Source organism: Centruroides sculpturatus, unplaced genomic scaffold (assembly GCF_000671375.1).
Source record: "Centruroides sculpturatus isolate CEXI.00-Female unplaced genomic scaffold, Cexi_2.0 scaffold1095, whole genome shotgun sequence".
NCBI lineage: Eukaryota > Metazoa > Arthropoda > Arachnida > Scorpiones > Buthidae > Centruroides > Centruroides sculpturatus.
The window spans coordinates 12,049-39,502 of record NW_019385356.1 but is presented as its reverse complement, the minus strand read 5'-3'; the positions used below and the strand labels follow the sequence as shown (position 1 = coordinate 39,502).

Below are 27,454 nucleotides of genomic sequence, written 5' to 3'. Positions count from 1 at the left end.
AGAACATGAAGTCTTCCGACAGAATATAGACTTTTCCTCCACCAGGATTTGCTTATCTTCTAAATCTACATGCTTGTTAGTAAGATTTCCTTTTGAGGAGAAGTGCTTATCGCAATAACAATAAGTATTTTTTAATATATCCAACGCAATATTTTCCATAACGATTTCTTAGCAACGTAGCGGGAATGCTTCAAAACCAATTATCGATGATAAAGTATGGTTTTAAAGCTAAAATATCGACAAAAAATTTCAAGCACACCGTACAGTATGAGGTATACGCTATCTGAACGTCACGAGACTAGCGGCATCTCGTGGTAAAAACCAGAACTACGGCTACGGAATCGTTCTGTAATTAGACGCCAGTAACTATTCGATACGAGACAAGACGCTCTCTCATAGGGCTTTTTTTAAAACTCTTTCCGCCCTGGGGTACTAGAAGGACATCTTTTAGCAAGCCCACAATGGGTAACCGGATGGTGAGGGACAGGGCACGACATATACAGACGGGACCACCCCCGAAAAATTCCTGGGAATTTTTCGACCCGTCCAGATACTATCCCGGGTCCCTAGAGCGGTAGGTTGCCACCTTAACCGCTCGGCCATCCGGCTGTTCTCTCATAGGGCTTGCCAATAAGTATCTTTTTAATAGCATTTAATATTAAAAAACAAATAAAAAATTTTTAAAAATTATATAGTGTTAACTACATTTAAAATTTAAGCATTTTTTAAAATTTTTATCGTATTATTAAAACGAATTTTAAAATCTGGCAACACATAATTTTTAGTTTATAGGATATCTGGCAACTTCATTCGTCTGCAACGTGTGTTACATCAGAAATCCAGTTTTGTTGATTGTTGTTTAAAATTCGATCTGCGAAACCTGCAGTTGATAGACTCGTAAAATGACAAGTGAAATTACGAACAATACCGATTTGTTAAGTTTACGTAAGTTAATTTTTATGTAAATAATAATAGAAAGTATGAGATTAAGGCTTGCATATTACTGCCGGCAAGTTGCATCATACAGAAATTGAATTTAATACTGTTTACTCAATATCCTATAACTTTTAACAGAAGTAAAATCCTATTCAGTAAAGTATTTATAAATTTGGATAGGAAATTTTCATTTTAATGAATATGTTAGTTGAAACAGTTATTAAAATGAAACATTTTAAGTTAATGCTTTTGTTTTTTATGGGAAAGTCTTTCCAAAAATTCTCGAAAGTGAAAGTAGATAGTAGTTTCTTGCGTTAGAATCACACGTAATCCTTTTATTAACGTATGGTTCAGAATATTGAAAGCAGAATTCGTTAATTTTCTATGAATTTAAGTCGTAGAAAATATGTAGAAAATTAACGAATTCGATTTTGAAACTTCTGAACCGTACATTAATAGAAGAATTATGTAGGATTCTAATGCCAAAAATTGTTTGGTTCTATCTACTTTTGTCAGTAGATGTTCAACTATGGGTGCGTTTACTTTTTGCTAGTTTCCAAGCTCGCCGAGCTGACACTTAGCACAGCCTGACGTCATACTAGCACGCTTGTAAAAGTATACACAGTAATGGATGCCACCATCTTTGAATAAACTCCAAGCTCGTTGTAAATTTTCCGATCACACCGAGCGCTCTAGGAATGCTAGCAATGACATTATGGGTGCGAAAAGTAAACGTCAGGCTCATTGGTAGCTAATAAAAACTATACAGGCTGAGAGCACTAGGGTCAAGATCTGAGCTAAAAGTAAACGCACCCTATGTAGCCCCAATGGCAGCATTGGTTTAATTAACAACTTAGTCCATGTGACTGTGCAAGCTTGGAGTAGCCCACTTGACTGTTTGTGGAATACTTGATGTTATATAGTTTTAGGGGGACTCACCCCACCCATGTGCTAAGGTGCAAGCACACATCTACATGTGAAACAGGGAGGATAGTTGGAAGACTGATACGTGTTAAAAAGTGATCTTTGGAGACGAATATCACTTGAAGGGTCAACAATTGATGGTGTGATTTATGTAAAAAATACCAAATAAAACATTGATTTTGTTAAAAAAGTAGTGAAAACGACTGTCAGTTTGATAACAGAGGTGCTGTCATTGGGGCTACTTAGGTGAACATTTACCCTTTCGTCAGAGAGTTTTTGGAAAAAGACTTTTCCACGCAGAAAAAGCATTAAATTTTTAACCCCCATCTGCTGGAGATGGCATGCATAACCAGTCAGCCTTAAGACAATTCACTCCCTTTGTAAAGCAGAAATACAAAGATATGTTCCCAGAATGAAAATGTAGGCTGAAATTATTGTTTATTATTACAAGTTTGGTCAGATCCATTGAAAGAAGAAATTGGGATTTTCCTGGGCCTGCAGAAAACTTAGGGTCCATTATAATTCCTACACCTATAAAATTAATGTTATTTTTACTAACAGGAAATAATCTTTAAGACTGTTTTTATTAACATAGAAACATTCTACATATTTCATTTGTTCAAAAAAAAAAGACCAAATGGCAAAAGGGCTCATTGGGAAAGAAATCCTGATCTGATACAAACTCTTAAACATCTTGAGTTTGGTAACAGTTAATGAACAGAGCTGTAGTTATTGATCATATATAAATTTTTTAGATAAGGCTTCCAATATATAATATACAAGAGAAGATAATTTGTTTATAATAAGTCATGAAATGATGCAATTACATTTATGTATTGCTTATGTTGCATTTTCTAATGTAACTTGATTTTGATTTTTGATATCAGCCATAATTGTACTATGCAAATTTGTCAAACTCCATTACATAATCAATTTTAAAATCTGCTATGACTTAAACTTTTTCTGTTATGGTGGGTGATTGGTTAATGAACATAATTTGTTCCAGGACTTTGTTCGCTATCTGAATTGTTTGTTAACTGATTATCGATTTACCATAGGTTTTTATGGAAATTTGATTAATTCGTTCTGGAGACCCCAAAAAATAAAAAATATATACTTACTATGTTTATTTTATTTTATACAGAAATTAGGAGGCTGTCCATTAATGAATTTGACTTAGCCTCATAGAAGGAAGTAGTGAAGTAAGGGATTAAGTTGTCAAAGATGAAAATGCTAAGAGAAATTTAGAAAAGAGTAGTTAGAAAAAAAGGAGTAAAAGAATTGCATAAATTTGTTACTATGTTTATTTATATGTAATAATAAAAATACATATACACACAGTCTTGCATTTTTATTAGTCGTGCTTTTCTGTTTTTGGGGGTTAAAGAATCTGTCTAATGTCGATTGCTTTTCTCTCTTCTTCAGGATTTTTCAGAAGTAATTAATAGCATTGTAATTGTAAAGATCCTCAAGCCTATTAATCTCAACCTGATTTGGATGTCATTCTAAGACCATTGTTCTAACATCCTCTCACTTCTTCAAAAGATGTTTAATTGCAGATATTGGCATTAATCCTCTTTTTCAGAAGAAAACATATCTTGCTAAGTTTATTGGTGTTCTTCATTCAAGGGTTCTTGGTGTTCTTTTGTCATCAGATCAGTTTCAGGTTCCATTATGAGCTCTTCAATGTTCTTTATTTCTCAGATGTGATTTTTGTTACTCCTTTAGCTGCTTGAGTCTTCTTGATTATACTGTATCTTTCTTAGATAAGATTGAACTGTGGCCTACTGTAAACCTGTTAAAGCCATACTGCCCAGCAACATCAGACTCTACCTTTGCTATTAGGCCTATACTCTCATTTTTCAAAAATAAAAACCAATGCAAAACTTAACAAGTGCCTACTCAACGGTCTCACAAATACTATAAAAGAATTGTTTCTGTCAGAAAAATAAAAGGCTGGAATTACAAAGGAGAGTTTCAAAGTTCAGAGGAATACTATCCAATCAGTATATACCGGGTTGAGCATTGATATTGACATCTCCCATGCTCCGAAAAGTTTTGAATTGTTGCCTGAAGACAAGGGAAGACCAATTGATATTCATTATTTTACATCACTTCTTTTTGTGTTTGTTCTGTGAAGTGTTCATTATCTGAATGTATGTTTGTTATTTGAACATAAAAATCTTTCATGAAAGTGTTCATTATCTGATCACCCACTGTATTTATATGCCAATGGTTATTGTACTAATTAATTGATTATGGAAATTTATTAATTTGGGTAAAAACATTATAATTATAAATATTTTATAATTATAAAATTTCTGTCTTATTGAATTTCTTAAATAATTTTTAACTCATTTTAAAACAGAGAAAGATCTCTCTCCTATTACATTACAGGAATCACTACAGGTTCCTAAGTTTTTTGCATGTCCTGGAAAACAGTTTATTTACTAAGGCCCAAGAATTTTCGATCCAGTCAAGCTCATCTTAAGGGGCCATCTTACGTGTGCAATCTTCAGTTTTGAATAAATCAACAAAGAATTTGATATTTACATAAATATCCAAAACCCAATAGTTATACATTAAAGCCAAATGATTGCTGGATTATATTGGACTCTATTATTACTACTATTATTAGTTATTAAAATATTAATTTAATCATAATTACTGATTTTAGTAAGAGATGATACTTAATGCTTGCCTGTTGAAAAGAAAACTAGAAACATAATTAGAAATCAGTAGTATATATAATATAAATAGAAGAAAAATCGTAAAAGCAAGTATTTAATAGCAATGAGGAGAACAGTGAACAACAAACTTAAGGAATATTTAGATGACTGTGTAAAAGGCAGAACAACAAACTTGAACAGAAATAGCATTAGATAAGAGACAAGGAATTAATTGGAAGGATGCAAGCTTATTACAGGAAATAGGGGAAGGGAAAAATATAGCCTAGAGACAGCTAAAAATGTGTGGATTTAAATAAGAAAACTCAACTTCTTGACACTGGGAGTGAAATACTAAATTCGGAACCTGTACACCGATAACAGGTTCCAAATTTAGTGTGTATGGATTTGAAAGAAAAGACAAGATTCAGAATTAATTAACATTAGAGATGGCGTTGCATTATCAACAGCTTGAAATGGGTAATCAGTTGAAACAAAAATGAAGAGAAAAAGGAAAAGAAATACTTTGATGAAAAGAGTGATGCTGAAAGAGGACATTCTAGAATTTGTTTGCATTAACAGTTTAGAATAATTTAAATTTTAAGAAGTGAAAAATAGAGCAAAAGGTTATGGAAACAGAATATTGAATTCCTTGGTGACCTCTGTGGCCCTAAGATGAGCTTGACTGGCTTGAAAGTATTTGAGCGTGTTTTTCTCAGGTCAGTTCTCCAAAAAGTAGTTTCTTAATGTAACTTTTAAATATGGAGATAAAGATTATATTTATATATCATAGTATATAAAATAAAATGTAGATTCTCAGATCTTGGTTAAAATCAAATATAGCTATAAAAATTGTTCAATTATTATGACTGTTTTAAATGAGAAAGGAAATTAGGCTAACGAAATTTTTAACTATATACTATATTTTTTATACTGACCACAACAAATGTAAAAGTAAAACTAAGAATTGTTTTATTAGTGTTAAATATAACAACAGTAAAACAGTTTTTAGTTATAATTTCATAATTTAAATTCAATATAAATAAACTTATTTAATCGAATGCTTTTATTTACAGTAATTTGGTTTTATTAAAGTAATACAGAATAGTTTTAACAAATTTTAAATTTATAATTAAAATTTCAAATTAATAATTGTTTATATAAATAATTATTCAAATTTATTAATATTGTATTTGTCAATAAGATTTTGTAAAAAAATTAATTAAGCTATTGCTATTTTCTTAAAAATCTATAGCTTCTATAATACTTCTTTTTTAATCTAATATTTGTTTAATTTTTAATATTTCATTTTTATGTGTTAAATATATTATTTGAAATTACAAAATTATGAAAACTCTGAAAAGAAATCAGAAGTTTCTTATTAATATAGTTCCTGAGAAAGTTTAGGCAATGTTGAATATTCAGAAAGAATATTGTATTTAATACTTTACATAGAAAATTTCTGGTATTGATATTAATGTTGATATAATTTTATTTTATCAACATTAATACAAATACCAGATATCCAATACCACATATTTATTGATATTCTAATTGAAAGGTTTAAAAAATTTACTAAAAAAACTATTACATATTACAAATATTTTTGAAGTCAAATTAATAGATGGTACTCAAAAATATTTGTAATAAGCAAAAATTTATCAAATTTCCTGTTAGGAGTTTAAATTATAAATATTTGTTAACTACTATTGATGAGTATTTCCTTATCAGAATATCCATACAATAAAGTTATAAAAAATAAAGTTCATTAGATAGGAATTTTACTTCTTGCTATTTAATTGTTTTTGGAAGAGTCTGGTATAATTTCTACTTTGTAGTTAAGAAAAAGGAGTGAATTAGGTATATTGTGATGTTTATGTTTAATAATAATGAAGTAGATTGTCATTTTCAAAATTATATGTAAATAAATTATTTGTAGATTATCTTAAAAAAATATATTTGTTGTCTGACATAGATTACTCCTATATTTAGAAATGGATTTAGTTCCTAAAACATTATCATAATGTTGGATTTGACCTGCTAAATCAAATTTATAATGTAACCTGAACTATCAATTATTCAGATTTTATCATAGATACATAAACATCTAGTTGATGATTCATGTTTTACATTAGTAGGTTGTTGTCTATTAGCAAAATAATAATCTTTAAAATATACTGGAATCTGTAAAGATTGATGATATATATAATCTTTACAAAATATATGATTTAAATATTTAAATATTAAATAAAGTTAATGAATTATTTCTATCTTATTTACATATATTTTATTATCATTAAATCTACATGCAAATGAAAACAAAATTATTTTTGAAAAATTTAAAATGTTTCAGTTAATATTTATCAAAAAAACTCCAATAATTTTAAAATGATCATTGTTAGCATTTTTATGATTTTAAAATTTTTACTCTAACCAAGAAGAAAAATTCAAGAATCTAGTTTTCTGTTTTTATGAAGATTATTTTATGTTAAGTAGTAATAATTATTTTATTAATTCTTATAAAAACTAAAATCATTTGTAGCAGGGGTGGCCAACAAGTTGATTGTGAAGCCAATTTTGGTCAATCGCTTGCGATGTCTTGACTTAATGTGTTACACTTGTAACCGAATGCAACACGTGAACGTATGCGCAAATGCAACTGTAGTGATATCAGACCTCCACATCTTTCCTTAGATGCAGTTTTGTTGGTCCATGTGCAATCCATTTGCCTACAGTTGTAAAAGGGGAATAAGAAATGTAGACAAAGGGTCATAAAACCGAAAAAAAGAAAGATGGGAAGAGGGACAGAGAGAGTAGGTCAGGACACTGTAGAGAGAGGAAGGGTGAAGTGGTGGTCTCCGAAAGTCACAACGTTGAGTTTCAATTTTTCTTCTGTTTAAAATGTAAGTACCTTTTCTTCAATTAAATTGTGGCTTTTCTTACCTGTCTAAACATAGTATGTATTTCACACCTCCCCCTTGCCTCTTAAGGCGGCTATACATGTTAAGTTAATCCTTTGAAACTGTTTGACCTTGAAGAACTTCAGAATTTCTTATCGCCCACAAATGAAGAAAAGCTTTCAACAGAACCGTAGCTAGGGTGGGGTAAGTAGGGCACGTGCCCCGGGCACCACTAGCAGAGGGGTGCCAAATGTTTTCCAAGAAAACAAGGTTTGTTTCTGGAGGGGAGGGGCGAGGGAGGGGGTCGTCAATATAGTGTCGTACCTCGGGCACCAGTTATGTTTGCTACGCCATTGTCTCTCAGTCAGTCAGTCAGTCAATCAGCCATGGCATCTGATGACGACATACTGGCTGTTCTTGGATATCTATTGGCAATAAATAATTCTATTAAAACTCACAAGAAAAAACATATGCGTAGACGTCTATGATGTAAAGAGTGGCTTAAAAAAAGAGGATCGTATTCCCATGTGAACCTGATCTCAGAATTGAAGTTAGTACCTGAAGATTGGCACAACTATTTAAGAATGAACGAAGAAACGTATTTACATCTATTATCATTGGTTACACCAATTATAAAAAAACAAGATACCGTAATGTGAGCAGCAATTTCACCACACAAGAGGCTCACGGCGACCTCTTGTTTAAACCACACAAATAAAAATGGAGGATAGTTGCTTGTCGATGATTAATGGGACACAATGTTTAATTTAATAATGTGGTTAAGAACCAATTTACACTATAACCACACTATTAAAGAATATTATGACAAGGTACTCAAAGATACATGCTTTTGTGCTGTTAGCGAAAATTTACGATTACTGGGTAGAAATGTCGATTTTATGACTCCGGCAACTTGTCTCCTCTTGTGTCTGAATATCAGCATACGTCAACAGGTTTTTGTCACTTGGAAACAAGTGACAAAAACCTGTTGACACCAGGTGATTTATCACCTGTCTCCCAGGTGATAAATCACCTGGTGTATCACAGCCTATAGTGTCTGCAATAAACCAGTCTTATTCTGTAGACCTCTCATATAAAGCCACATTTTACAAAATTCAAACTTTCACTTTTGTTTCCAACCAGGAGACAAGGTAAGGTGTTTTGTTCCTATTGGAAGCAATCCACTAGTGCTATCTGGTGGAAAGACAAAATATAAGATGAAGGCTTACAAGTAAATACAGTATAATCTCTGAATAGCGAGCGGACGCCGTTGGGACCAAGAAGTTTGTCCACTATTCAGAGGTGCATTATGGCAGCTATACTGTATCCTAACTTGGTCATCATGTAGTGAAGAATATGATGGATTATGAAAACATCAAATTTGTGTTAGGAATGTGAATATACTGAAAAGTATACGTAGCATATATAATTATTAAAATATATATACAATATTTTATTTATTTTTTAAGCTATAAAAATCTTGTTTTAATTGAATCTCATTTGAATGTCCACTAATAAAAATTGATACAGGGATTTGTCTGCTTTGTAGTTATCAAGTAGGTGTAACTTTTCGAACATTTTTGCTTTTTTCAGTAATTGATTTATTAAAAATTACACTTTAGCCACCACAATGCTTTAAAAATGGTTACAACAACAACATTTGTTTGGTGAAAGTTCAAAGGTCATGTTACGAAGACAATTTGCTGACCACTTTAAAGTGTGGGAAGATATTCAGTTTTCTCGCATTTATGACGCCATTTATGATTGTTAAGTTTCTTTTATACTGTGGTTCTTCTCAAATGAATGAATAACTTTGGAAAAGTTTATAATTTTTTGGTATCATAAGCTTAATCCCAACAATAAGACAAAAGTTTAATAACATTAATATGTATAATGATAAATGGTGATTGACAATTTAACCAGATTAAATTTCTCTAACAGATAAAGAATGTTGTTCACCTTCTGATAACCAGCCCTCCTCCCCTATTCCTGTTTTAAGCCAGTCTTTATTTGATGTGTACGGTCAAAATTCATCATCTGAAAGAGTATTTGAGTTGATTCTTTGTTTTCATTTTAAAATATTTTGTATGTAATTAATTCTTTCAGAATATTGAAGGCGGGACATTGCATTTTCATAAGGTTGATTATGAATGACAGCATTCCATCCACTATTTAGAGATAAATATTATCAATGTCATAGTTGAAGGGTCTGGGGATTGTAAAAATGTCTTTTAAGTACAGGTGTCCACTAATGAAGGTTTCTCTGTATTAAAAAAATTTTGTTTTTGAAATTCTATTTTAAATACCTTAAATTGATTATGTCAAGATGATGTTTTGTACAATGTGATACTTCTATAAATTGAAGTGCCTTTATTTCCAATAGTTATAGATTTAAAATGAAACTTAAATATTTCTAGATTGAAAGTTTAAATGTTAATTATATTCTTTTATGTTTTTACAAAATTGCATTTTTATCTTTTAGAAGAGCTATATACATCTGAAAAATTTGGCCATGATGAAAAAGGTGATGGATCAGAAAATAATCCATTTAAAACTGTTCTTCAGGTGGGCATTTTAAGCTATTTGTTTAATGATTAAATTAAAATTAATTTATATTATCTAATTTGTAAGATATCATTTTCATGTACTAACTTGCATGTAATCTAATTTACAAATGACAAATAATTCAATAATTATTTCTCATTTGTAAATTATATTAATATGATTCATACAATAATAATTATTAAAATGTTTATTTAAAACTTTATAATTGTTTGTACTATTGTGACTGGAAGGTTGGCACCACGTCAGGTTGACACCACTATGTTCGAAACGACATAAAATTGAGATAGCAGTCACATGTTAAGGGCAGTCAGATCAGGAAGGAGGCGACATAATAGACAATGCATTTTTTAAGAAATGCACAAACCTCAAATTAAACAATAACAAAGTCTGTTTATTTATGATAACTACGAAATTTTTATTCAAGCAAGTTTTGGCCTCAATATTAACAAGTCTGCTAGTTCAAACTTAGAGAGAGACAGTTTACATATAAATTATATAGATACCTTACAATGCCGGATGAATGGAGTTTACTGTTAGATGGAAGATGGAGTTCACTTTGATAGAGGAAGATCACGGAGGTATCCGAGCGAGGGGTGACTCTGGTGAGGATGAACTTCTCGTGATGATGACCCCGATTGTCATCGGTCCCTCCCTTTTATTGGGGGGTCTTATTCATGATTCTTCTTGTCCTTTTTTGGAAATGTTATAGGTTGTGGCCAATAGATGAATTTTGGTGAAAGTTCTGGGTGACACATTCAGAAGATGTGTCACCTTCTAAAGGAAGTGAATCCGGTGTGAAAACACAATCATATCATTCCATCTTTTTATTAATTGTTGGGAAAATTTTTTTATACAATTTTCTTTGCATTTAATATAAATTTTAATTGTTAATTTTCTTGGATTTATATAATTGTGTAAAAGTTTAATCAAAAATAAAATTGGGGCTCTCACACTATATTAATATTTGGTAAAACATCATTTGTGTGATAATAATTTTCTTAATGTATATGCATCACAGAATAATCAGTAAAAATTCTGTAATTATGTTCAGATTTTAATTTTAGAATTGTTTAAATTATGTAATATATAAAATTAGTTTTAAAAATAGTTACTGATAAATTACTTGATAAAAAAAAAGTTAAATTATCTTAAGAAAGTGCATTTTTTCCACTGTTAAATTTATAGTATGGATTATTTTTTGTTGACAATATATATGTATTTTTCCTTTAACATTTTATTAGTTAGTATGGCTAATCCTAGTCTGAATTACAGAAAAGAATATTTAATAAAGATACTTTAATTATGATTATTGGGCTGCAGTTTGAAAAAAATTGTAAACCTATAAATTTCCACTGTTGTTCATCTGCTAGTCTGTCTGTCCTTCCATAACCTTGAGAACAGAGTTAGATAGATGAAAGCTGAGACCAAATATGGAAAGATTAGAGGCATGAGGCCCCATTTAACTATAAACAAACTTCTGATGCAAATTGGAAATCATGTTATTTCAATTCAAAAATTTCCCTTGAAAGGAGTTAGATGTATGACCGGCATGACTTTCAAGAAATGCAAAATTTCTTTATGATGATGACATAGTTGTGCAGTTTTTAAAAAATTATTTAATAAAAATATTAACTTATACTGGAACTAGAAAAAAATAAACAAATTATCACCTTTTTAAATATTCCAGCAAATAATTTAATATTGTAAAATGCAGAACTGTTGAGCTTTTTATTTTTATTTTATTTTTTATATTTTTATATCCCTATCTTTTTGTATTCATTCCATTAAGTGTACATCATTACATACGCATGTGCAATTATTATTTTTTCATAATTTTAATTTATGTTGTAATTTCTTTAATGTTCTTTTTACTTTATTATTTNTGTGTATATATATATATATATATATAATGTATAATCTGTATAAAATGATGATAAAACTTCTTTTTAGCTAATTATTCAAGACAATTCAGAAAAAAATTTATATGCAATTTATTAATTTACAAATTTTCATTGTGGGAACAAATGAATATTTTGTTTAAATTTGAGCTGACATGAAAATTTATCCATTAAATAGTGTGAAAAAAAAGTTTTAAAATAAAACAATTTTATTTTTCTGTTCTTTTTAAAGCTTGATGTTGGTTTATTTAAAATCAAAATCATGGTTCAGTAAATGAGGCTAAGTCATCCTTACTGCAAGCACATAGCCATGTAACTAGGTAGCAATGTAATAAATGACTGAGCTGCTCAGAAACAAAATAAAGAATGCTTCATTTTCGCTTTTAAAATACAGTGGAACTTCACTTAATGAGCACCTTGCATAATGAGCAAAACAAATTGTGAAAAAATTACTCTCTTAATAACAATGTTTTGCATAATGAGTGACCAGGAGAAAGGAAGTCCCATATTGTGCATATGCTCCATCAGTCTGTGTTTAGCACTCAGCATCTTAGGGTCGAGTTATAAACTCCATAACATAACCCTATCCATATTCATAAATGTTTGCTACACTGGATATCTATAGCAATAGTTATAAAATACCGTAAGGCTGTTTCCATATCCTTTAAGAAAGAAACTTTTTTACAGCTTACGAAGCAGTCTATTGTGAGAATGCACAAAATCATCACTGATGTTGTCAGATCTAACACTATAATAATTTATTCATTTTATCATTTTTCTATTTTTTATGACCAAAGTAACTCTTATCTGAAAATTTTATCATTGTTGGTATCATTGTTGGTCAAAAGGTATGTTTCAACTAATTTGTTACTTTCGGTACAACTTCTGATTGTATAGCGACTGATTTAGCAGTTCGTCAATTTGCTGTATCCCTACCATAAGTTTGGTTGATCCAAACTTTTCTTACCAAATATGGTACAGTCATACGGTTTTGTTACAGAGTGTACCTGACCCTAAGCATTGCTTGTGATCACACATTTTTCCAAACTTGTGTTCAGGTTTTAAAAAAATTAGATAAAAAGTCCTTGATTAAAAAATGTAAAAAATAAAAAATTTTTTTTGGCATATATTAGAGCAATTGAATAAAATTAAGTTAAATATTTATCTTTGAAAAGTTTTCTTTTGTATTTAACAAAAATATTTAAGATTATCAAGAAACTTTTAATATTGAATTATTCTTACAGAACTTTTTGTACTTTATAGGCACTAAGGTGTGCAGGAAAAGAACCATTTCCTACCATTTATGTTGATGGTAAAAGTGATGATAAGGTATATTATCTATAAATATAAATAAATTATTAAATCAAATACTTATCTTTATTATAAGATTTTATATCTAAATATAATAATAAACATAAGCAAAATCAAATTTGATTTTAAATTTCTCAATTTAATTGTGTCTGAGAATAAAAATATCTTGTTTTATAGAAGTCATTATAGTATTCAATATTTTGGGAATAAATTTAATTTATGTGCTTGCTTATAAATTTAATTCACCTTCAGAAATTTACATTTTAATAACAGTTTTATTTTTATAATGAATTTTTGAAAATTAAATTAAATTGTAATCTAATAGAAAGAAGTCTATTATTGTAATTTTATTTTAATAATTCAGTGTAAGGAAGTAAATAAATTCATATAAATATGATTATCCATAATTTATACAGATTTAGGTTTAAAAACTTTATTAAAGTTTTAATAAAAAAAATATGACATAATAAAATTTGATTATAGCAAAAGATGATTATAAAAGCGTATTGAAAGATTATTAAAGTTTATTATTGATTATAAATGCTGATGATAATTAATTGGATTTATAGATTTAATTTTTATTCAGAAATTTAAAGTTATAACTACATATATACACACACACATATATATATAATAACAAAAATTTTTATTGCATTCTAAAACTAAAAATTTTTCTTAAAGCAGTGGGATATTGTTTCTCAATCTCAGTTAAAAAAAGTCAGAAAGATATGGATTCGTGAACATCATAAAAATGCAGAAAAGGCAAAAAAAGATGCAGAAGATATTGAAAGAAGAGAAAAGAACTTAGAAGAAGCTAAGCAAATAATGATTAAAGAAGATAAGAATCTACCAGAAGCAATTCAAGTAAATATATTTTATAAAAATTAAAAAATTGTGTAAAGAATGAATCTCAACAGTAATGCAAAGAAAAAAATCAAACAATAATTTGTTTTGCCAGAAATGTAGTTGAACAACTAGATTTAATAAATTACCAAATTTTGGATTTGAAAATTTAATCTTAAATTAATTACATAAATTAATTTTTTTTCTTTTTGCAAAAATATGCTTATGTAGAATTAATAAAATTAATAATATAAATGAATAATAATAATAAATAAACAGAAAATTAATAATAACAGGAAGTTAAAAATATGAATACTACAGAAAAAATGATTATTATGAATAAAAATTGAAGTCAAAAAATAAATAATAATTAATTTATTTTTTGACTTCAATTTTTATTCATGATAATTATGACTACATTCTGATTACAATAAGCAACATGGGACTTGCTAATTTTGATAACATTATTTATGATTGCAGTAAGAAGATTCTACTATCATTTGTTAGATTAACAAAAACCAAAAGTTTTCAAACTAATAAAATATATTTGAAACTTTTTATTATTTACATTACAAAATTATGTATCAGTGTGCTCTACTTAGTTACCAGATACTATTATGTTTTGCATCTAGTTATAAGTTGTAATTAGATATATGCCATAAGAAAGCATTGATCTAAATTCAGGTTACAGATTGATCTAAATATAAGTACAGGTTAACTCAGACAGAATGCTCTGATTTTATGTGGCCATTGTGAGCTAAATCAGTGGCCATGGAGATGTCTAACCTATACCTGGTGATAGAGTAACTCTCCAAGTTTTGTTTCAAATAATCTGTGATATAATTATTGTCATGGTAATCTGGCAGATGTAGCTATGTGGAAGATGGCAATTACTGCAGTGCAGAAAGCTCTCTGCTTGTACAATTTCCAAGTTTTGATCATGTATGACAATGTAGTGATATTTCTGTCCAAATTTGGCAGTAACCCACTACCCATGTCTTCCATCAGTTAGTGATATTGATGATATAAAATGAAGGGTTGTATTTACAAGAACAAAACTCCAAGCCGGGTACTTTTTCCAGTATGGATTGTGGAGAATGTGAGGAAGATCTAAGAGTGCAGGCCTAGAAAATCATGCAATGAACAAGCAAGAAGCTACAGATATCACAGAGTACCATCTGGAAGTTATACTGCAGGTTAAACATGAAACCATGATATGTAACTGAACATGAAAGATCACAGTTTGCTGATCACTTAGTTTTTATCAGTGAGACAATGTTTTATCTTAGTGGAAAGGGGAACAGATGCTTACTTATGGGAAACAAGGCACTCTCATGAAACAATTGAATACTAGACAATCTGAAAGGTAACTGTTTTCTTTATAATAAGAAACATGGTGCATGAGCCTTTTTTTTTTTTTTTTTTAAGAACTATGATTATAAGTGGAACTTATCTGGATATGTTAACAAATTGACTGATTCTGACAACTACTATTCCAAGTGCATGGCTTCAGCCAGTGATTCAGCCAGTGGCCTGTGACTGTCATTGGGGGGCTCCAACAAAGATAGTGTACAGTATATCCCTCATTTTCCAAGAAGTATACCAGAGATGAAGATATTCATACATAAAGCAATTGCTTCTGTCACTATGGATTTTTGCAATGAATATGGGAGGAGTTGGATTATTGGTTAGAAGTGTTCCACATCACAAAAGAGACACACACATTGAGTTTGTGTAAAATATGTCTGAAACTTGGAGGGTTACTCTATTATCAAATAAAGATTAGACTTTTCATTGGTATTACTCTGCTTACAGTAGCTGTGTAAAATTAGAACAATCCTTTTGAATTACTTTGTATTAGTTAGTTCATGAAGTTAGTTCATTAGTTGGTCCAGGAAGTCTTTCTTCCAATAAAAGCTATGAAATGAAGCCTAAATTAATATTATATGAATAGACTTGGAAACTGTAGTATGAGTTACTGAAACTGAAGAATGTTCTCAGTTATACAACACTTATTAACTCCCAACCCTTTTTATTATATAATGATATAATTAATCCCTATAATGTATATAGAAAAATATTGCAGTACTGATACAAGTTACATTGTGTCAAATAAATACTGGGAATTGTTAAATAAAATACTAAATATTGGTTTAATCATCCAAATTTATTTTGTTGCCTTCAAAATAGGCTTTGTTTGATGCAAAATACTTCTGCCAACGAATAATCCAGTCATAAAAACAATTCTTATAAGCACTTTCTGCAAATTTCTCTCTCAGCTCCCTCTGCAAATTTTGTTTTATTTCTTCATTCAACTCAAAATGTCTTCCATGAAGTGGTAATTTGAGTTTAGGGAAGAGGAAAAGCTACACAGGGCCATATCTGGTGAATATGGTGCTTGATCAATGACATTCGCTGAGTTTTTGGTTAAAATTTTTCATACAAGGGTTATGTGAGATGGTGTGTTATTGTGATGCAACATCCAAAAATTGTTCTTCCACAAATTTGGCCTTTTCCGGCAAACATTGTCTCTCAAATGCCTCAAAACACCCAGGTAATATTGTTTATTGGCTGTTTGTTCGTTTGTCCCTCTGGAAGAAATTCCAAGTGGACAACACCATAACAGTCAGAGAAAACAGTCAACATGACTTTGATGTGGTTTTTTCGGTTTCAGTGCATTCTCGAAGCACCATTCTGAAGATTGTTGGCTGATTTGCATATCAAACTCATAAACCAACATCTCATTACCTATTATGATGTGTTTCATGAATGTAGGGTCCAAATTGGCTTGTTCAATCATGTCTTCAGCAACCTTTTTCCGGTGCTCTTTTTGAAGAAAATTATCTCCTTCGGAACAAGTCATGCTATGACACATCTCATACCCAAAACATCAACTAAAATGGTACAGATGGATTCATGAGACCTATTCAGATTCTGAGCCATCTCTCTCAAGCTTGAATGATGAGTTTTCATCGTCATTTCCTTCACTTTGTTGATGTTTTCGTCACTTGAAGATGTTGAAAGTCAAGCAGAATGAGGCAAGTCTTCCATCACTTCTCGGCCATTTTTCAATGTTTTGCACCACTCATATGCACATCTTTTGGATAAAGCTGATCTTTGGATTGTTTTGGGTAAAATTTTGTTGGCAACAGAAAATTTTAGACAAACTCTTTGTTCAATATTTTTGTCCATTTTAAAAATTGTAAAAGCACACTTCACATTCAGTGATGAAACCAATAGTTGTAAATAAACTGGTCGACAGATGGTGCTACAAATTCACGTGACAATTAAGCACACTAGTACCAACTTACAGCAAAAAGTTTGTTTTCATATCTTTTACACAGGCTTTTGAAATGGACAATTTCTGGTATTTATTTGACAGAATGTACCTATAATTTTTGTAGTGTAGATAATGTTTGCACTATACTCCATACAAAATATGCTAAAATTTGAGAGAGAACAGTTTGTCCTAATTTATCTAAATCATTACATAAAAATACATATTAAATAGCTATGTATAAGGAAAGTGAGGTATCAACTAGGGCCTGTAATTTTGCCTGTTGTGAGTGGGTGTCAGGCTACCCATACTAGGCAAAATTGTGACCAGTTCGAATGGTCTGTGTTGATACCTTGTACAGTATTATCAAGGTATATATATATAAACTTTCATATACATGATAATAATATATATTACATAGTTAAATATATTTCATAATGTCATAATATGTTGCATATAGCACACTTATACATATATTTATACATAGATATTTATTTAATCAAAATGCATTTCAGGTGAAAATAAGAGATACTGCAAATTTTCGTAATAAAAGGATTAAAGTTTATGGATGGGTTCATCGTTTAAGAAGACAAGGTAATACTAAAGATAATTATAATTTTTTAATTTTCTTTTTATTTTGTATTTAATGAAATGAAGTTTTCATTCTTTTTATATTTAATATAAAAAGTTTGCTCAGTTATAATGCTTAATATTACTTTGATGGTTATTTATCATCAATATCTAACTATTCACACAAATCTTATTCTTATGATTTAATAACTTTTGACCCTGGGTCTAGAGATGTGCAGTTTGTTTTGTTTGAAAGAAAATAGATGCCTCTACATTTATAAATGTTGCAAATTAATAGGATATTTTTTAATTTTTTTAAATAATTCTTTTGCTTGATAATTTAACATTAAAAAATTACCGTATTTTTCGCCGTATAAGACGCACTTTTTCTCTCCAAAATCGGGGGGAAAAAAGTGCCTGCGTCTTATACGGCAAATACAAAAGCCCACCATGGCCCTCCGCTGCCCCTCCACTTCTGCATACATACATAACCGCAGGAATACTCGGCCACTCCGTTCCCTTCCACCTCTTGGCGCCGTCTGATACCAGGAAGCTCCGCTCTGCCTCGCACTGGCTTTGTGCGGTCTTTGCCTCGCGCTGCGATTGGCTGGGCGAAGAGGCACGTGCCTTCGCTCTCTCCCGCGCTGGCTTTGTGCACTTTTTAGAGTCTCGTAAGCCAGCACGGGAGCGGGTGAAGGCACTCGTCTCTGCGCTCAGCTAATAGCAGTGATATATGTAGTATGGTATATCTGAATGAAATATATCATATTTCATACCACCCCATCAAGATGTCAAAGCAGAAGAGACTGTTTATGATAGTAAAGATAGCTCTTAGTATGTTACATGGTTGACATAAAATTTTTCTTAACTGCTGTTAACTTTATACAGTTGATATAAAATATTTTACTACAGAATTTGGTTCATAATCTTTTTTTTTCTGAATTTGCCTCCTTTAAAATTGGGTGCGTCTTATATGCCGGTGCGTCTTATACGGCGAAAAATACGGTATTTTAAATTTGTATTATGTATTAAATTTAATTTAAATCACAAAGAATGATATGTTTGTGATAAAAAAACAGATCAATTGTAGCCTGTTTTAAGTGAGATATTGCAATTTATTAATATTGTAACGACTAAAAAGAACGAATTTTGAAAATTGATAACCATGAGAAAAGGTTAAACAATATATATAGGAAATTATAAAAAGAACAAATTGAATGAAAGTAAATAGGGCATTCCAATATTGTTTATTTCAATAATTTTTGACTTTGAAAAGTCATAAATTTTTGATAAAATAATTTAATATATGAAGAATAACATTTTTTATTTAGTTTGTCAGTTTATTCTTTAAACATTTCAATATGGTTTAAACAAATATAATGAAATTTTTCTGGGACTATCCTCTCATCCAGGAGGAGGTCAATTACTTTTGATTAAATCAATTTTAACTCCCTGCCTGCAACAGGCTGTCCTTTCTATCTGACCAGCAGGATGAATAGGATAATTACTTAATACAAAGTTATCAGCAAGCACAAAATATGTTTTTATGGGTTTTCAAGTGTACCAAGTTTAAATATTTGGTTGTTTTTGTGAAATTTGATTCATTGCCTGATTACCATTTCCTATTTGGCCATGAATTGTACATTAGAGTTAACATTAGAAAAATTTGGATTTCTTGAATTATCTCTCTCACTTTTTTTGTTTTACATAAAATCTCATTTTCAATTAAACTCATACAGAAAAATATGTTTGATTTAAGATTATATCTTAGTCGCATGTTAAAACTTGTGCAATTTACCTTATTTCTTTTTTTGGTTGGATGTTTGGCTTACATCTTAGTTTATCTTGAAAGGTATAATCTGGTTATTAACAATCAGTCACTAAATGAACCTGAAATTAATTTTACATTTTTTAGAATTAGATTTTTCATACATATAATTTTTTTATTTTAATACAATTTTTATAGCCTTAATTGTAAAAGAATGAATAATATATGAAATTCTATTTTTAAAAATATTTTTATTTTGTATTTCATATTGATACAAATTTTTTTCATTAGTTTTGAACAAAATTTGATTTGTGTGCTCAGTTTATTCAATTCTATGTCACTACAATATACGGTAAAACTTCACTTTGTGCCATTCAGGGAATTTCCCTGTAAAACTGCATTATAAATCAAACCCCATTTTGGGACCACTGCCATCTAATTTTAAGTGACCATTTCACTTAAGCTGCCAAGATAGGAGTATCCTAAAGTGACATTTATTTCCATTCATATGATCACAGAAGTGAGGTTTTACTGTATTATGGAAAGTGTTGGTTGTTATATTATGCTGTAGATTATCAAACTATATTATTTATTTAATAATGAGTTTATCATATTGAATTAGATTGGCACAATTTGCAATTTTATCATTAAATATGTAATTTATTTTTTAAACAAAGATAAAGTAAAATTTTATAAAAAATGCATGCATACATAATTAATATAGTAAAGTTTTATAATAGATCAATAATTTAGAAGATGATTAGTTTGTTAAAGTTTTGTTTTTTGAATATATCAGCAAAAATTTACTTAAATAAATATTTATATAACATATTTTTTATGTTATAACAGGGTATCCACTCATCTGAAAAACCAGGCATTAACTTGGAATTTTGGGCAGTGGGAAAAACTGTCACTCACTATAATCAGTAAACAGTATAAAAATGCCCCATTTATTTAAAAAGAAATATCAGTCATATATCATGAATTTTGTTTTTACTTTAAATAATTGACACAGCACAGTTGGTTGAATGATGCAAATAGTGGTTTATAAAACAAATAAAAATTATTTATGTTATAGTTTGTAACCATGTAATTTCCATTTTGAATTAAATATTACATAACAAAATACAGATATTTTTTTGGCTTTGCACAATCCTACACTTGGTTTTTTTGCATTTTGCACAACTTTTGGATGTTTTTGTGTGCTTAACTTTCTTTAGTGCACTTTCAAATTTGGTGCTTATGCTATTTGACCTTAATAATGGAGAAAGGTTAAATATGACCACCCAGTACATATAGGATTCTTTTGCTTAGTTTTTAGGGATTAGGGATTTTTTGGGGTTTAACTTTCTGCACATAAAGTGAGAGTTTATTAGTATTTATTGTTCACTAGTTCAAACTTACATAATTCAGATTTAATTAAAACATGATATTTTATTTTAGATATAACATAAGCATTTTATTATTTTTGTCTCAGCCTAANAAATGATTATTATGAATAAAAATTGAAGTCAAAAAATAAATAATAATTAATTTATTTTTTTACTTCAATTTTTATTCATGATAATTATGACTACATTCTGATTACAATAAGCAACATGGGACTTGCTAATTTTGATAACATTATTTATGATTGCAGTAAGAAGATTCTACTATCATTTGTTAGATTAACAAAAACCAAAAGTTTTCAAACTAATAAAATATATTTGAAACTTTTTATTATTTACATTACAAAATTATGTATCAGTGTGCTCTACTTAGTTACCAGATACTATTATGTTTTGCATCTAGTTATAAGTTGTAATTAGATATATGCCATAAGAAAGCATTGATCTAAATTCAGGTTACAGATTGATCTAAATATAAGTACAGGTTAACTCAGACAGAATGCTCTGATTTTATGTGGCCATTGTGAGCTAAATCAGTGGCCATGGAGATGTCTAACCTATACCTGGTGATAGAGTAACTCTCCAAGTTTTGTTTCAAATAATCTGTGATATAATTATTGTCATGGTAATCTGGCAGATGTAGCTATGTGGAAGATGGCAATTACTGCAGTGCAGAAAGCTCTCTGCTTGTACAATTTCCAAGTTTTGATCATGTATGACAATGTAGTGATATTTCTGTCCAAATTTGGCAGTAACCCACTACCCATGTCTTCCATCAGTTAGTGATATTGATGATATAAAATGAAGGGTTGTATTTACAAGAACAAAACTCCAAGCCGGGTACTTTTTCCAGTATGGATTGTGGAGAATGTGAGGAAGATCTAAGAGTGCAGGCCTAGAAAATCATGCAATGAACAAGCAAGAAGCTACAGATATCACAGAGTACCATCTGGAAGTTATACTGCAGGTTAAACATGAAACCATGATATGTAACTGAACATGAAAGATCACAATTTGCTGATCACTTAGTTTTTATCAGTGAGACAATGTTTTATCTTAGTGGAAAGGGGAACAGATGCTTACTTATGGGAAACAAGGCACTCTCATGAAACAATTGAATACTAGACAATCTGAAAGGTAACTGTTTTCTTTATAATAAGAAACATGGTGCATGAGCCTTTTTTTTTTTTTTTTTTNTTGATTTGTGTGCTCAGTTTATTCAATTCTATGTCACTACAATATACGGTAAAACTTCACTTTGTGCCATTCAGGGAATTTCCCTGTAAAACTGCATTATAAATCAAACCCCATTTTGGGACCACTGCCATCTAATTTTAAGTGACCATTTCACTTAAGCTGCCAAGATAGGAGTATCCTAAAGTGACATTTATTTCCATTCATATGATCACAGAAGTGAGGTTTTACTGTATTATGGAAAGTGTTGGTTGTTATATTATGCTGTAGATTATCAAACTATATTATTTATTTAATAATGAGTTTATCATATTGAATTAGATTGGCACAATTTGCAATTTTATCATTAAATATGTAATTTATTTTTTAAACAAAGATAAAGTAAAATTTTATAAAAAATGCATGCATACATAATTAATATAGTAAAGTTTTATAATAGATCAATAATTTAGAAGATGATTAGTTTGTTAAAGTTTTGTTTTTTGAATATATCAGCAAAAATTTACTTAAATAAATATTTATATAACATATTTTTTATGTTATAACAGGGTATCCACTCATCTGAAAACCCAGGCATTAACTTGGAATTTTGGGCAGTGGGAAAAACTGTCACTCACTATAATCAGTAAACAGTATAAAAATGCCCCATTTATTTAAAAAGAAATATCAGTCATATATCATGAATTTTGTTTTTACTTTAAATAATTGACACAGCACAGTTGGTTGAATGATGCAAATAGTGGTTTATAAAACAAATAAAAATTATTTATGTTATAGTTTGTAACCATGTAATTTCCATTTTGAATTAAATATTACATAACAAAATACAGATATTTTTTTGGCTTTGCACAATCCTACACTTGGTTTTTTTGCATTTTGCACAACTTTTGGATGTTTTTGTGTGCTTAACTTTCTTTAGTGCACTTTCAAATTTGGTGCTTATGCTATTTGACCTTAATAATGGAGAAAGGTTAAATATGACCACCCAGTACATATAGGATTCTTTTGCTTAGTTTTTAGGGATTAGGGATTTTTTGGGGTTTAACTTTCTGCACATAAAGTGAGAGTTTATTAGTATTTATTGTTCACTAGTTCAAACTTACATAATTCAGATTTAATTAAAACATGATATTTTATTTTAGATATAACATAAGCATTTTATTATTTTTGTCTCAGCCTAATGCTATATATATTTGTTATTTATGTATTTAAAAAAATAATAATATAATTTTTTTTTATTAAAAAAATACTTCAATTTTGTTAATTATAATTCATTTTAAACAGGAAAAGTTTTAATGTTTGTCACACTTCGAGATGGCACAGGCTTCCTTCAATGTGTTTTGTCAGATCTTTTGGTAATGTTTTATTTATTATATATGATGTTGTGATTAATCAATTCAAAACCAAAAGTAATTTTGGTTTGAATATATTCTATAGTTTTGCTTTAAAAATATTTTGAATTAGTTTTTATTATTATATTATGAATAATTAATATTAGAATAAATTGTTTTTAAGAAAAATTAGATATAAGGATTTTAGAATGTACTTTAATAAATACTGTATGTGAAGTTATAATAGTGAAAAAATATCTTTTAAAGTTCTTAATTATTGTGATGGTCAGTAACCTCTAATGTGGGTTCTAGGAGATTCTAGAAGGACACTGAAACACTTATCATAATTGGTGCATGTGCATCATGATGATGAGTTTGGGCAAAGGGATGAGCAAATAATTGGCACAATAATTTTCATATAAAAGTGACAATAAATGCATAGACATTTATAATTGTAGATAACTATTTATCTCTCATTTATGAGACTGAATTGGTATTATCTAAATTTTAAATTGTTATTTATGTGATTAAAACATTCATATTCACATGCAACAATTTGCATTGTGATTCTATCTAGTATAATTAAATAATAGTTTTGCTATGTTATAAGTAAGGTGAAGATTTATATGCACTAAAATACATTGAAATACACATGCAAATATACAGTTAAAAGTGCTGAAATGTGCATTTAAACTGGAGAATTAATGCTCTCACTTTCTCAAAATCAATCTTTTATTAAAGAAAGAAATGTATAAAATTATTAATTGTACTCTTAATACAAATTTTGCTTCTGGCTTATGGAATTATGATTGGCGGTATGCTACTAATAACTGTTTGTTGTGGTTTTCAGTCTATTTCCAAAGATTTGTTTGTAAGAGGAAAATGATCTTTTAACATTGCTTGTAGTCAATGATGCATATTTGTATGCAGCTATTAAATCAGGATTTATAAATTTTGGATTGTGAGTTTTTCATAGTTATGTCCATTCAAGATTTTTGCAACTTCCATCAAGACATAAAAGTCAGGATTCTTTTTTAAGCAGTCAGTATGATTTTTTATACTTCTTGCAGCCTCTGCTCCTGGTGCATTTTGTAGGCAGGATTTTGCATTCTCTTTCATATTTACTGTTTATATATCTTTTCAAATTCAATTTTTTTTATACAATTAATATTTTTGAATTATCTTTAAGTTTCATATGGAAAGATGAACATGTTTGTTTTGTCTGAAGACACAAAAGCGTTTTATAATTTTTAAAATACAGTAGAACCTCGATTTTCTGGACTAATTGGGGATGAAAATAGTCCAGTAAGAAAAAAGCCGGATAATCAAAAAAATAATAATTGACAGTGAAAGACATGTACAGTACATACAGTATGAATAATTTTTATTTGTCTAGATTTACATTTACTGTAGCTTCAATATTAAATTATTTTTTATTAAGAAATTCAATTATTGTTTAACTTCATAATTTTTTCACTTTGTTTTTTTATATCTGAGATCGTTGACATTCCAACACCATATTTATTAGATAGTGAATGTCCAGACTCACTGCATTTCAAAGCATTGATTATATCCAATTTGTCTTTAATGATAATACAACACGTTTTCTTTTTGATGACATATCGGTAGTATTAAAAATAAATACTGTATTTAAATCGTGATCAAATTTTCAAGAAACAAACATTTGTATTGAATTTGGACTACTACTGACTGGTACTAACAGACTGCCTATTGTTTAAAGGTCCTCTGGTGGCGCAAGAAGATGGATTTTATAAAATACAGTAAAAAGCAGTTGAAACTCACATTTTTATTCATAAAAATGGAAACTATCATTTTATGATGAGTAAAATTTTGTTGCGTTCATGGCTTTTGAGTAATGCATAAACCTTCGAGGCGCAAGGCCGTAGGCGGTGGCCCACATCATCCATGCCTTACGCTGCCCTTGACCTTAGAAATGATGTAATTTCAATATAAATTATTTATAAATATGTATGTCAAGTTATATATTATTATGACACAAAATGTATTAAAAAGTTTACAACCACTGTGCCGGGTGAGACATTGTTGGAACAAAAAAAGTTACGCATTCCATCACGTACATAAACAGTATCGCAATTTGCCAAGTGCAAATCAGCAAATTCGTAAAATTTTTGTTTATTTTGAACAATCCAGATAATCGAAAATTCGGATAATCGAGGTTCTATTGTACATACAAACTTCTTTATAGATGTGAATAGAATAAGTATGACTGTGTGATGTGGTGTTTTTATTTTTTATTATATTAAAAATGTTTAAAATATTAAATATCACTAATAAAAAATTAATTCTCTCATATATATAAACATATTTTAATTATTTAATATATTTTTTAAAATTTAGTGTCAAACGTATGATGCATTATTACTTTCAACAGAAAGTTCAGTTTGCATGTATGGTACTTTGAAAGAAGTTCCCCCTGGAAAAATGGTAAGTCTTTCTTACTTTTTAAGTCATATTTACATGAAACAAAGCATCTTACAAATATTGCAAATTTTTATTCTAATTATTCAATATAACATGTTTTAAATTGTAGTTACAAATTTAAAATGTTATTTAGTAGTCCCATTTAGATCTTAGGAGCCATATCATATATTACTGAGACTGTTTCTTATAGGTTGATATGCAAAATGATTTTTCTTATAATAGTTTGCTTATATTGGAATTGCTAACAAAGTAATATATGGGGTATTTCACATAAGGTGTTACAAGTTATTAGCTTGAAAATATGTTTCTAATAAAAAAAAATTGATAAGAATAAAAGTTTAATGTTTTTAAGGGGTCTTTTAATGCTGTAAAAATAAAACTTCTCTCATCTCCATTCAGGGTGAGGTGGAGCAACTTTAAAATTTCAAATAAATCCTCCAACTTTTTTGTATTTTGGATTCTATTAAAAATAATAATCTTTTATTAAGAACATTTAAAAAAATATTGTAATTTTAAAAGTTATAAATGTGTGTGTTTGTACATCTTGAAAGGTAACAGTCTAATAAAACTCAACTTTTTATGAGCTAATTAATTAAAACAGATTTCAAAATTATTAATGTTTACTATTTGTAAAACTTGGCACCATAGTTAATACCTTTATTCTTCTTTATTCTAATAGTTGAGAAAAGCCAAACTTGTTGAGAATTATTGGCAATGTTTTCAACTCAATTGAGTCAAAAATGTTTCTGATAATTTTCAACAAGTTTGGCTTCTTCAACTAATAGAATAAAGGAAAAGAAAAATATTTGTTAATGGTTAAGTATTAATCAGTTTTTAGTACGATTCAAAAGCAATACTCATTTCTGAATTAATGTTTAAAGTGAATTTAAATGACATGTTTAGAGTATGATGGATTGGACATGGAGGACCAATTTCATGGCCACTCAGTTTATCAGATTTGACACCAATTGATTATTTCCTGTGAGGTTTCATGAAGGATCAAGTTTTGTTTCAACAATCAACCATGATATGAAGTAAAGAATAAGCAATGCATGTGCTAAAATAACGCCAGAAATGTTGCAGTCCATTTTTGGCAAGACTTTGTTAAGGAAATGTTTTGATGAAAATGGACATCTCTTTGAACATTTGCTAAATTACTGAAAAAGTAAAGAAATAGAAATTATTAGCATATTTTTAACTCCTTAAGGACATTGACATTTTTAATATAGATTTCAATTAAACGTAAAAAATACTTAAAACAGAAAAAAAACGAAAGAAATGCGTTTATTTTGAAGAAAAAGCTTTAAATTTTATTTTCCTTTGTTTCGCCTGTCTGTGAAATGTAACACCAATGAGTCATTGTTTACACAGCTGGGTGACCTTGAACACAGCTGGAGTCGGATTTCCCGGGACATTCTCA

General features: G+C 29.2%; 1 protein-coding gene across 1 annotated transcript; it reads left to right on the top strand.

Annotated features, from left to right (window-relative positions):
• Positions 1-771: 771 nt before the first annotated feature.
• Positions 772-26,151, top strand: LOC111638042 (asparagine--tRNA ligase, cytoplasmic-like). Its single transcript, XM_023383673.1, has 7 exons — positions 772-945; positions 9,909-9,991; positions 13,153-13,218; positions 13,882-14,064; positions 17,836-17,914; positions 23,525-23,595; positions 25,951-26,151. The coding sequence occupies exons 1-7, from the start codon at positions 903-905 to the stop codon at positions 26,134-26,136; spliced, it is 711 nt and encodes a 236-aa protein (XP_023239441.1). The 5' UTR covers positions 772-902; the 3' UTR covers positions 26,137-26,151.
• The last annotated feature ends 1,303 nt before the right edge of the window (positions 26,152-27,454 follow it).